The sequence below is a fragment of the Pelmatolapia mariae genome, linkage group LG15 (assembly GCF_036321145.2).
Source record: "Pelmatolapia mariae isolate MD_Pm_ZW linkage group LG15, Pm_UMD_F_2, whole genome shotgun sequence".
In the NCBI taxonomy this organism is placed as follows: domain Eukaryota; kingdom Metazoa; phylum Chordata; class Actinopteri; order Cichliformes; family Cichlidae; genus Pelmatolapia; species Pelmatolapia mariae.
This window is the reverse complement of record NC_086240.1, coordinates 33469110-33481966: the sequence shown is the minus strand read 5'-3', so window position 1 is coordinate 33481966 and position 12857 is coordinate 33469110. Positions and strand designations below refer to the sequence as shown.

Below are 12857 nucleotides of genomic sequence, written 5' to 3'. Positions count from 1 at the left end.
TGGAAAACTTCAAAAAGTGGATATTGGGTGAGCTTTTAAAAGGTCGTATCGCCATGTGGGTGGCTGATGAAAACAACTTGTAGTACGAAAGGTCACCTTTTACTGTACACTTTGATAGTCATTTGGCTTTAATTTTTTCTGTGTAAAAATAATGTTCATAAAATAATGCCATTTAATTCTTAAATGTAGGGTACGGCTATCGAATGAAAAAACAACCTTGGTGTTGACGTGTTTCGAATGAAGCATTTAGACATGTTGCATTGATCAAACAACGTTTTTGTCCTGAAGGCCCTGATTTGTTTTTATCAAAATCTTGTAATTTGAGCATGCAGAGCCTGAAAAGCAAGATAATATGCCCAAAGGAAACTGTAACAAGTTTAACAGGCAGTGAAACAATGAGAGAGCATCTATTGATTGTCAGACATTCTGGGATCCAGGCCCTGCACACAACTGCAAGAGGTCAACTTGATCATCAGAGTTTGACTTGATGCATGCTCAATCATTCAGGTAAGAAAATCCCAAAAGGTTGATTCTGTTCATCTGGACGTAGCATTTTCAGTGGGAGAAACTTTTCATCCAAGTGATTTCTTCAGTCTCAGCTACTGCAGGTTTCCCCAACCTTATAAACAGTACATTTGCACAATAACTGAAACTAGCCCCCTGATGAACAATGGGCTGTGAGGGGCTAAATAAGGATAAGACAGAATAAAACTTGGCACATGGAAAACACATTCCTTCATCTGAAATTGATTTATTTTCTGTTTATATCCAAGTACACCAGCTATGGGAATAAAGACAGAAGAGACTGTCATAAAGAAATTCTGACAAAATGCATACTGATTAAAAAAAAAACAACAACTTTACTGTCTACATGTAATACCTGGACATGTGCAGGTATCCGATGCTGCTTGAAGAAGAAAAAGACTACAGAGGCAAATTTGTTCCTGTAGACTGTTGCAACTTCCTTTGACCTATCTGTATGCAGCCAAGACCTTCTACGTATCAGAAAGCTGTCACCTTCGATGTGCAAAGAATACATTTAAATTGCTTCCATGTTCCTCTGAGTCTCATGAGATTGATAAAATTCTAAATCTAAGTTGAATCAAAAAGGGTAAATACTAAATGCTTGAGACAGTTTCTGAGTCTATTAAAAAAACTGGGAAAAATAACTTCAGAGAATGCAAGGCAAACAAAAAATGAATGCAAAGACATGTGCTATGAACACCATGAAACAGCTGGGGTGACAGAAGTACCGAAGGAGGAAAGATACTGAAACAAATGGAATTACAAATCCACAGAAAAGTGAGTTTGTGTTGGAAACAAAGTGTGATGTTGGTGTGATAGGTGAAGAGGCAGTCATACTTGTGTTGGAAGTAAGCACTTGGTTGCACGTTTGGCAGACGTTTCTGAAGACACTGTCTTGTTTGAGCAAGTAATCCTTAAAATGACATCACCAATAAACATTGCTATGGTAATAAGATTTCAAAGCTGTCTGCCCTGATCATGTTCTTCAGTAAACATGCATTTAGCTGATACTGGATCAGTCACACAGGATTGCTAGGAAGCTTTACACTGCAGGCTCTATTTTGGTGGCAGCACAACATATAACAAATGCTTCAGCACAAAGCAGGTAGTGTTCTGATGGAAATGTGTCTTAAATGTTTCTGTGTACAAGACATTAGACACTTCAGCCACTAAAAGACCTTTGACCCCTTAACATCTAGTATATCATATTTCCCAGATTGTTCAACAAATTTTCGGACAATTCTTTTAGGCTTTAAAGGGTTAAAGTATAGAGGAAAAGAAAGCATAATCCTAAACCTCACTTTGAAAGAATTCATCAATTTTTAACCCCATTTCCAAAAAAGTAACAATTAATTTAAACCCTATATTTAAATGAAAATAGTACAAAGACAACATCCAATGATGACAGTGAAGAAACATAACACTCTAGGCTTTTACTATGGAGCTATAGTGCTATGACAACTTGTGAAGAATGTGGTTTACCATTGTTGTGCTGAATAATTAATACTGCGATTGACTTAAAATACTTACCGAAAGCAAGTGTTTCTAATTTCTACACGTGCCTTCACCAATTCTGGTGCATGTTACCAAAATCCTGTGCACTAGTGTGCAATACAAGCACAAGTTCCTCTGTCTTTAGCCTTTAGTTATATACCTGAACTTTTACTGCAGATATCCTTTCTAATATTTACTATTTGGTTGTTTTGTTTAGTATTTTCTTGCTGGAATATGCAATGCCTTAGCTAAGGGTTATCATCTTATCAGTAGCACAAATTGCTAACAAAATCTTTAGATGCACTGATAATTCAGTATTAATTGGATCTTCACAGACAACTTTGTATAAGATGAGTATAAATTTATTGTATTTGGGGGAAATCAAGAAAAAAAATCTCAGTTTAAACATTTTAAATACTCTTTTTGTATTCTTTTCAAATAAATACACAGACAAAAATGACAGTGATTATAGCACAGGATATCGGTACAGGTATCAGTAAAAGACACTATACCTATAAAGGAATAGACTGCGTTATAGTCCACTCTTTTTAACATAAAGCTCTGTTGTACTGTATTTAGATTAATTTATTAAATTTAGTTTTTTAATATTTGTCTTGGTCCTTGTTTGAACTACTGATGTTTTACAGTGTATGGAAAGCTTCCACATCAGTCTATTAAATCCCCACAGTCACCTAAAAGTAGCAGGACACACGGTGATGCAGCTGCAGCTTCTGCTATTCAGATTGGTCTGAATGCCCCCGTGCAATTAAAACAATTGTCCACATTAACTTTGTGCTTGCTGTTAGCCTTAAACCATTAAAACAGAGCCCTGTGCACTGTGACCAAGCTGACCTTGCAGGAAGATAAAACACATGATGAAGTCATAGTCGCACGTGTAATTTGCGCAGATGCTTTCTTGATCAAATAATTAGTATGAGACAACAACTGCCCCTGATCCTATGTTGTTGTCATTTTACGTTACTCTGTTATTTCAATACTGAAAACAGTCAGCAGCTGTAAGATAGACAATTTCTATGGAAGGGGACATGTTGTGTGTGTGTGGTTTAACAGGTCACAAACAATGAAGCTTCCCATTCACAAAAATGCAAGATCCTCTGGAAAGTAAAATTCACATTAAATTAAAGACACCCTGGAGGTGTTCTAGCGATTAGAGGAATGAAAGTTCCCCCTAAGTGGAGGCTGAACCCTCTGTGGACAGGCAGGGAGGACAGCTGTAGTCACTGTTAGCCACTGCCTCACCTCTGGTTCTGCTTTAGCTATCTAAAGTTCTGTGGAGTTGGTAGCACGAGCGGTTGACTCAGGAGGAAGGTCACAAATCATAGTCAAACTTGTACTCATGTGCAAGGTAGATCCTGCGGAAGATGAGTGCAGCCAAAGCCAGAGTGAGCACCACAATGAGAACTGCAGAGCCTGTGTGGCTTTCATCCTGAGGCTGATGAACTGGTGTGAAAACTGCTCTGCTGGCTGCTGACTCTCTTTGGGTCTGTTGGGCGCGACGCTGCCTGGGGCTGAGAGGACGATCGGAACTTGTGGAGGTTGTAGGTGTCTGAAGTGCTTCTGCTCTTGTGGACTGAGAAGCCTCTACCTGTGGAAGAGGATCTCAGTGTAAGCATCACTAAGACAAGGACATTAGTCATCTAATCAGTTACATTTCTGGCTGTTTCCTCAAAAAATGTCTGAAACTCATTTATTTTATAGACCTTTTCTACTAAGCTTTTAAGCTTTTGTTCTTCTGCCTTTAAAATGCTTTGAACCACTTTTAGGAGCTAAATTTTGCCTGCCCTTTAGGTCAAGCAGCTTTGGTCGGTCGCAGCAGCAGACTACAATGTTAAAAATGAGTGTTTGACATAACACACTAAGGACAGTACAGTGACACAGTAGTTAGCACTATCGCCTCACAGCAAGAAGGGTTTGAATGGGTTGAAATACACTGGCCACGGGCTTTTTCTCAGAGACATGCAGTCAATAGGGTGAATCTAAATTGCCAATAGGTGTGAATGTGAGTGCGAATGGTTGTCTGTCTTTCTGTGTTGGCCTTGACAAAGACTGGTGACCTGGTTGATCTGTTCCGTCCTTACATCCTGCCTTCTTTCTCTCACCCCAACCGGTCGCGGCAGATGGCCGCCCCTCCCTGAGCCTGGTTCTGCCGGAGGTTTCTTCCTGTTAAAAGGGAGTTTTTCCTTCCCACTGTCGCCAAAGTGCTTGCTCATAGGGGGTCATATGATTGTTGGGTTTCTCTCTGTATGTATTATTATAGGGTCTACCTTACAATATAAAGCACCTCGAGGTGACTGTAGTTGTGATTTGGCGCTGTATAAATTTACAAGGAGCTTTTAAAATGCTTTCCAGTTAGGGACATGGGAGAGTGCACAGTAGACACCTACACATGTATGCACCTAAACACACACAAATATGACAAAGACCAAAGCAGAAATGTTATTAGTTTACACAGAACTAAAGCAGCTTTAGGTGTGCTGTAATTTCCTGTTAATAACCTAGTGACTTTAATCGCTAAGTTGCTTTATTTTGTACGCACACTTTTTAAGACAGCCAATCACACAGGACAGCAGATGCCATTAAAATGGATTCATGCTGATTATATCAGACAAGGACATCATCACGAAATGTGAACAGCAGGACAGCTTGGACATGACTGCTGCTTAAATTAATTTATGAGCTTCAAGCTGATTACTGCTATATAGAATTCAGCTGTCTAGCAGAAAGAAAAATATTAAACTGAGAACAATAACATCTAGAGTTTGGCTACAATGAACACAAAAAATTATCTTCTATTATGGTAAACTAAATATGTACTGATATTATAAATTATAAATTTGTAAAGAAAAAAATTAACAGCATTTTGAAGCAAATCTTAGGTTGTATTGAGTAGAATTGTAGTAGATCAATATACACTAACAGAAAAGTTTTAGAAGACGCCAATTTTTTTTATTTTGTAATGACAATTACGCAGTTTTAGTGTCTCATTGCACGCTGAAATGAAAACACAGTACAAATAAGCAATTGGAGTTAAATAAGAAATTATGGAATCAATTTATAGACCAAAATGTATTCTAAACTTTTGACTCATCAAAGTAGTCCCCTTTGGAAGATATAAGAGCTAAACACACCTGTGGCATTAAATATTCTTCACAAAGTTCTTCTCATACCTGTTGCTGAAGTTCCCATAAATGTGCGGCACTTGTAGATGGCTTTGCTTTCACTGTTCTGTCCAGTTCATCCCAAACCAGGATTTAAGTCTGGACACTGTGCTGGCTACTCCGTGTTTTTAAGCTTACCATCTTGTTCTTGTTTACTGAGGTAGGTCTGACATAGCTTGGACTTATATTTTGGGTCATTATCTTGCTGTGGGATGAAATCCTGATCAACTAGGCACATACCAGAGGGTATTACATGGCGCTGCAGAACAGAGTGGTAGCCGTTTTGGTTCAGGGTGCCTCTCACTCTGAATAAATCACCAACCCTGGATCAAGCAAAACAGCCCCAGACATCACACTTACTCCTCCATGCTGAAACTACATGGTTTAGCAAAAAGGAAATTTTGAAGCGTAATCCTAAATTAGAGATAGTATCTGTCTCCCGAATCCAAACTGGAAGCTGGTTCCACAGAAGAGGGGCCTGAAAACTGAAGGCTCTCCCTCCCATTATACTTTCAAATACTGTAGGAACAACAAGTAAGCCTGCAGTGTGAGAGCGAAGTGCTCTAGTGGGGTGATATAGTGCTATAAAGGTCATTTAGATAAGATGAGGCCTGATTATTTAAGACCTTGTATGTGAGGAGCAGGATTTTGAATTCAATTCTGGATTTAACAGGAAGCCAATGAAGGGAAGCCAAAACAGGAGAAATATGCTCTCTCTTTCTAGTCCCTGTCAGTACTCTTGCTGCAGCATTTTGGATTAACTGAAGGCTTTCCAGGGAGTTTTTGGACATCCTGATAATAATGAATTACAGTAGTCCAGCCTGGAAGTAATAAATGCATCAACTAGTTTTTCAGCATCACTCTGAGAGAGGATATTTCTAATTTTAGAGATGTTGCTCAAATGGAAGAAAGCAGTCCTACATATTTGTTTAATATGTGCATTGAAGGACATATCGTAGTCAAAAATCACTCCAAGATTGCTCACAGTGGGCATTGTTCAAAGGTACTGTAAGGTTGGGGAAACCTGCAGTCAGCTGAGACTGAAGAAGTCACCTGGATGAGTGACAAAATGTTTCTCCCACTGAATACGCTACATCCAGATGAACAGAATCAAGTTTTAGGGATTTCCTTGCCTGGATGATTGAGCATGCATCAAGATGCTATAGTTAACAGTTTAACTACTGCCAGCTTGAAGACCTGTAGTATGTAGCCAATTAATAGGTTGATTACATTGAAAACTGAAGCACTAATTAATATTAGAACATTTTTTGAGCAGTTTTGTAGGAATGGGATCTAAAAGAAATGATGATGGCTGGGAGGGAGTAATTCCCTGAGTTAACTTAGAAAGATCAATTGGAGAAAAAGACTCTAAATGAATATCAATGGTACTGAAAGTAGTTGTACATAATGTTATCTCTGTGAGATTATTATGAGTCATTTTTTCTCTAATGGTTAAAATTTTATTTGTGAAGAAGTTCATGAAGTCATTATTAGTTAACGTTAAAGGAATGGTTGATTCAACAGAGCTCTGACTTTTTGTCAGCCTGGCTACAGTGCTGAAGAGAAACCTAGGGTTGTTCTTATTTTCTTCAATCAGTGATGAATAGTAAGATGTTCTGGCTTTACGGAGGGCTTTCTTATAAAGCAACAAACTATTTCTCCAGGCTAAATGATGATCTGCTGAATTTGTGACAGGCCATTTCCTCTCCAGCCTACAAGTCATCACCTTTAAGGTGCGCGTTAGAGAGTTATACCAGAGAGTTGAAAGTAGTTTTAATTTGAGGCTCTCTTTTTCACAGGAGCTACAGTATCCAGAGTCGTATGCAGTGAAGAAGTAAAATTATTAAGAAGATAATCGACCTCTGTTGGACTAATGTTCAAGTAACCGCTCTGCACATGGCATTGTAGAAGATAACAGTGGATGAATTTATCCCCACTGCTGTGTAATACATTATTATAAATTAAAATGTTATTAGGAAAAAAAAAAATCAGACAAAAGGTTTTCAGGAAATGTTATTAAATACTCAGTTTCTCTGCTATATATCATAAATAGATCTAGAAGTGTGATTAAAGTGGAGACTGGGTTCTTTTACATTTTGATAAAAGCCAATTGAGTCTAATAATAGAATAAATGCTTTTAGCATCTACATGAATGTGAAAATCACCAACAGTAATTATTTTATCTGAGCCGAGCACTAAATCAGATAACAAGTCTGAGAAATCAGACAGAAACTGTGTAAGGCCCAGGTGGATGATAGATGATCACAAATAAAACTGGTTTTCAACAGGCCTTCAAATATATTAAAACTCTGAGTCTGATTAAATAGCTGGAGTGCCGCCACACCGCCTCCTCAGCCTGTGCTTCGAAGATTCGGAAAATTAGTATAACTCGGGGTTCTGATTCATTTAAACTAACATAATCCTCCTCGTCTAACTGTCACGGCTGCTGAGGCGAGCCGTGTGGTGTTGGAGGAAGGAGGACCCAAGATGCAAGCAGTGGATGAAAATGCTGGTGGAGTTTATTTACAGGGTGGAGTAGTGGCCAACAAGCAGTGGAGTATGACAAATAACTGATGACACCTAAACTGGGAGAACTAACATAACAGACCTGGGAACATACGAAAAAGGGATGAGAGGCAGAGAGACGCAGACGACGAACAGGAACCATGGAACACAGAGCAACACAGACTGACGCAGAGTAACACAGACGAACCGGCAACAGGCAGGAGAACACACAGGGCTTAAATACACACGCCAGTAATCAGGGAATGGGCAACAGGAGGGAGACACAGCTGGGAGAAATGAGGCTAACGAGACAGGGGAGAGGTAAAACTGAACACCCTGACATGAGACATGAACTTTCAGAATAAAACAGGAAACACAGACACAGAACCAGACAGGACACTGAACTAGACAGGCAGACTCACGAGCGGACACAGTGACACCATAGACAGACGGAGGAACACAGAAGTGGGAGCAGACAGGCACAGAACAAAACCTTAACAAATGGCAAACCTCAACCAAAGATAACAGGATAAACAAGCACAGGAAATAATATAAAGAAACACAAAACACTGAGTAGACAGACTCAGGACCATGACAGTACCCCCCCCTCAAGGGCTGGCTCCAGACAGCCCAACAGAAACACAAACTGCCCAAAAAAACCCCAAAAACCAAAAAACAGAAAGCGACCCGACCAGGGCGGGCGGTGGGGGTCCAGGACGGAGGGACAGAGTCCAAAAAGGCCCAGAAGGCCAAGTTCAGGGGGCCGACCCGGAGGCCGACAGCGCAGGAGGCCAAAACAGTTCAGTTCCGGAGGCCGACCATGCGAAAGGCAGCGGCAGTGGGGCAGGTCCGGAGACCGGCCACGCAATAGGCAACGGCGTGGAAACAGTTCTGGGGGCCGACCGTGTGGACGGCAACGGTGTAGAAACAGTTCTGGGGGCCGACCGCGCTGGCGGCAACGGCGGCGAGGCAAACGAAGGCAGTCTGGAGGCCGGCCACGCGGGAGGTAGTGGCGGCGATGCCCAATCATCGGCCCGGAAGGGGGCCGTCCACGACGGCAAGGACGTCCAGTCATTGGCCTGGAAAGCGGCCGGACCGGACGAGCAGGACGGACAGGACGAGCAGGAGACGTTGAAGCTGAAGCGGAGGCTGGACCAGGCGAGGACGAAGCCGTAGCTGAAGCTGGTGCTGGTGCTGGCGACGCTGGAGCTGGCGACGAGGAGGCTGCTGCTGCAGGCGACGCTGGAGCTGATGCTGAATCTGGGCCAGGCGAAGCTGGAGGCTCGGAGGCTGGACCAGACGAGAATGGCGCTGCAGGCGACGGCGTGGAAGCCGGAGATGGTGTCGCTGCAGGCGACGGCGTGGAAGCCGGAGATGGTGTCGCTGCAGGCGACGGCGTGGAAGCCGGAGATGGTGTCGCTGCAGGCGACGGCGTGGAAGCCGGAGATGGTGTCGCTGCAGGCGACGGCGTGGAAGCCGGAGATGGTGTCGCTGCAGATGAGGACGAGGCTGCAGCTGGATCAGGCGATGGCGAAGCAAACGATGAGGCTGGATCAGGCGATGGCGAAGCAAACGATGAGGCTGGACCAGGCGAGGCGGAAGACTCGGAGGCTGGACCAGGCGAGGCGGAAGACTCGGGAGGCTGGACCAGGCGAGGCGGAAGACTCGGAGGCTGGACCAGGCGAGGCGGAAGACTCGGAGGCTGGACCAGGCGAGCGGAAGACTCGGAGGCTGACCGGGGACCAGGCGAGGCGGAAGACTCGGAGGCTGGACCAGGCGAGGCGGAAGACTCGGAGGCTGGACCAGGCGAAGGCGAAGCGGATGCAGAGGCTGCGGCTGCTGCAGGCGTGGATGAAGCTGCGGCTGCTGCAGGCGACGCGGGGCGAAGCTGAAGCTGGACCAGGCGACGCGGATGAAGCTGAAGCTGGACCAGGCGACGGCGTGGGTGATGCAGCTGATGAGGAGGCTGCAGCTGGCGAGGATGAAGACTCTGAGGCTGCAGCTGGTGGCGGCGTGGAAGCCGGAGACGGAGGCGCTGCAGCAGGTGACGCCGATGTGGCTGCTGCCGATGTGGCTGGTGGCGGCGTAGAAGCCGGAGACGGAGGCGCTGCAGCAGGTGACGCCGATGTGGCTGCTGCCGATGTGGCTGCTGCCGATGTGGCTGCTGCCGATGTGGCTGCTGCCGATGTGGCTGCTGCCGATGTGGCTGCTGCCGCTGGCGGCGCTGAAGCAGATGAGGAGGCTTCTGCAGGTGGCGTGGATGAGGCTGCTGCCGCAGGCGGCGCTGAAGCAGATGAGGAGGAGGCTGCAGCTGGCGCTGCAGGCGACGCTGATGAAGCTGGCGCTGCAGCTGGCGAGGGTGATGAGGCTGCAGCTGGCGAGGGTGATGAGGCTGCAGCTGGCGAGGGTGATGAGGCTGCAGCTGGCGAGGGTGATGAGGCTGCAGCTGGCGAGGGTGATGAGGCTGCAGCTGGCGAGGGTGATGAGGCTGCAGCTGGCGGGGCTCCTCCGGACCCTCCCAGCTGACGAGGCAGAAGGCTGGCTAGGTTCTCCTGAACCTCCAGCTGACGAGGCAGAAGGCTGGCTAGGTTCTCCTGAACCTCCAGCTGACGAGGCAGAAGGCTGGCTAGGTTCTCCTGAACCTCCAGCTGACGAGGCAGAAGGCTGGCTGGGCTCCTCGGGCCCTCCAGCTGACGAAGCAGAAGGCTGGACGGGCTCCTCGGGCCCCCCAGCTGACGAGGCAGAAGGCTGGACGGGCTCCTCGGGCCCCCCAGCTGACGAGGCAGAAGGCTGGACGGGCTCCTCGGGCCCCCCAGCTGACGAGGCAGAAGGCTGGACGGGCTCCTCGGGCCCCCCAGCTGACGAGGACGGAAGCTGGACGGGCTCCTCGGGCCCCCCAGCTAAAACAGTCCCAGAACCAGTGGGCACTGGAACCCCTGGGACACGCAGGACAGAACCAGCAGGTGCGGGGACCTCTGGCAGGCGCAGAACAGAACCAGCAGGCACACGGGCCTCTGGCAGGCGCAGAACAGAACCAGCAGGCACACGGGCCTCTGGCAGGGACAGAACAGAACCAGCAGGCTCACGGGCCTCTGGCAGGGACAGAACAGAACCAGCAGGCACACGGGCCTCTGGCAGGGACAAAACAGAACCAGCAGGCTCACGGGCCTCTGGCAGGGACAGAACAGAACCAGCAGGCTCACGGGCCTCTGGCAGGAACAGAACAGAACCAGCAGGCACACGGGCCTCTGGCAGGAACAGAACAGAACCAGCAGGCTCACGGGCCTCTGGCAGGAACAGAACAGAACCAGCAGGCACACGGGCCTCTGGCGAACACACAGCAGACTGCAGCTGCACAGAGCATTGACTCTGCTCAGGCAGCGACGGCCGGGTGCAGTCCTCTGCTGGCTTCTTAACCTCCAGGGGTCCAGAGTCTGCTGGGGGCTGAAACCCAGCCTCTGGGGAGGCCCTGGAGTGTATCTCAGTCTCAGAACTGGCCAGCTCTTGAGGAATGTCAACAGGATTGTTTGGTTTTTCTCTCTGCCTGGAACGAATGGGTGAACAACGGTTTCCCTCGGGTTGAATCAACCTCGCTTGCTGTACAGGAGGAGTCAGTGAAAATGATGGCTGTACAGGTGGCTGAGCTGAGGGCGACTGAAGCAAAGGTTGAGACAATAATGGTGGAGAGGTTGGGGACTGAACGGATGATAAGGCTAATGATTCTTCTGCCAACCGGGCTACTGACTGGGCTAGGGATTGTAACATGGTTTGTAATACGTCTGGCTGTGGCTGTAATTGAGCCATGGATTGTGAGACTGAATGTGGTGGAGGTGGCGACTGGACTTTTGGCCGGGCGACTAACTGAGCCTCTGGCCGGGTGGCTAACTGAGCCTGAGGCGATAAACAGTCATTGTCCTTTGCCGTACAGCACATTACCCCGGAGTAAACAGGCCCGCAGTTCAGACCAATAATATTGTCCTGTCCACTCACCACAGCCGGCCGCTCAGAAATCCCTAGGTCCGACTGTGGCGAGGAACGTCGGCGGCGTGAGCGCCTTTTCCCTCTTGAAGGCTGGGTTGACGGGCCGGGCAGAACATCCTCTGTCGGACCAGACAGGGAAGCGTGAGTTGCAGGGTGGGTGGTAGCAGTTGGGGGGTGAAGACGGAGCTCGTTCAGAATGAAACCCTGTGCGAGCGGGTGAAGTGAGCTGAGCAGCCAGGGGAGACCGGAAACCAAGCGCTGTAGCCGATTAGCTATGGCTTGGCGAACTTCCCTCCCCTCGTGCTCCAGCCAAACGTTAATTAATCTGTCCACAGAGTAAACTATATCCTCCCGGAGTTCCTTGGGCGGGTTGAATGCTGCTGGGTCCATTGTGGCCGGTTCGTACTGTCACGGCTGCTGAGGCGAGCCGTGTGGTGTTGGAGGAAGGAGGACCCAAGATGCAAGCAGTGGATGAAAATGCTGGTGGAGTTTATTTACAGGGTGGAGTAGTGGCCAACAAGCAGTGGAGTATGACAAATAACTGATGACACCTAAACTGGGAGAACTAACATAACAGACCTGGGAACATACGAAAAAGGGATGAGAGGCAGAGAGACGCAGACGACGAACAGGAACCATGGAACACAGAGCAACACAGACTGACGCAGAGTAACACAGACGAACCGGCAACAGGCAGGAGAACACACAGGGCTTAAATACACACGCCAGTAATCAGGGAATGGGCAACAGGAGGGAGACACAGCTGGGAGAAATGAGGCTAACGAGACAGGGGAGAGGTAAAACTGAACACCCTGACATGAGACATGAACTTTCAGAATAAAACAGGAAACACAGACACAGAACCAGACAGGACACTGAACTAGACAGGCAGACTCACGAGCGGACACAGTGACACCATAGACAGACGGAGGAACACAGAAGTGGGAGCAGACAGGCACAGAACAAAACCTTAACAAATGGCAAACCTCAACCAAAGATAACAGGATAAACAAGCACAGGAAATAATATAAAGAAACACAAAACACTGAGTAGACAGACTCAGGACCATGACACTAACCAGGTTTCTTTAAAGCAGAAAACAATCAATTTGTTATTAAACTTTTAATTAATTTACAAATTAATGACCTGTTTAATAATCCACATTTTTGTTTC

At 46.6% G+C, this 12857-nt stretch overlaps 1 protein-coding gene across 1 annotated transcript in view; it reads right to left on the bottom strand.

The window, feature by feature from the left end:
* Positions 1 to 731: 731 nt before the first annotated feature.
* ube2j1 (ubiquitin-conjugating enzyme E2, J1) overlaps positions 732 to 12857 on the bottom strand; it is a 36338-nt gene continuing 24212 nt past the window's right edge. Inside the window, exon 9 of the mRNA XM_063495496.1 lies at positions 732 to 3625. Within this exon, the coding sequence (XP_063351566.1) occupies positions 3350 to 3625 (276 nt within the window). The 3' untranslated portion in view covers positions 732 to 3349. The remainder of the gene's footprint in view (positions 3626 to 12857) is intronic.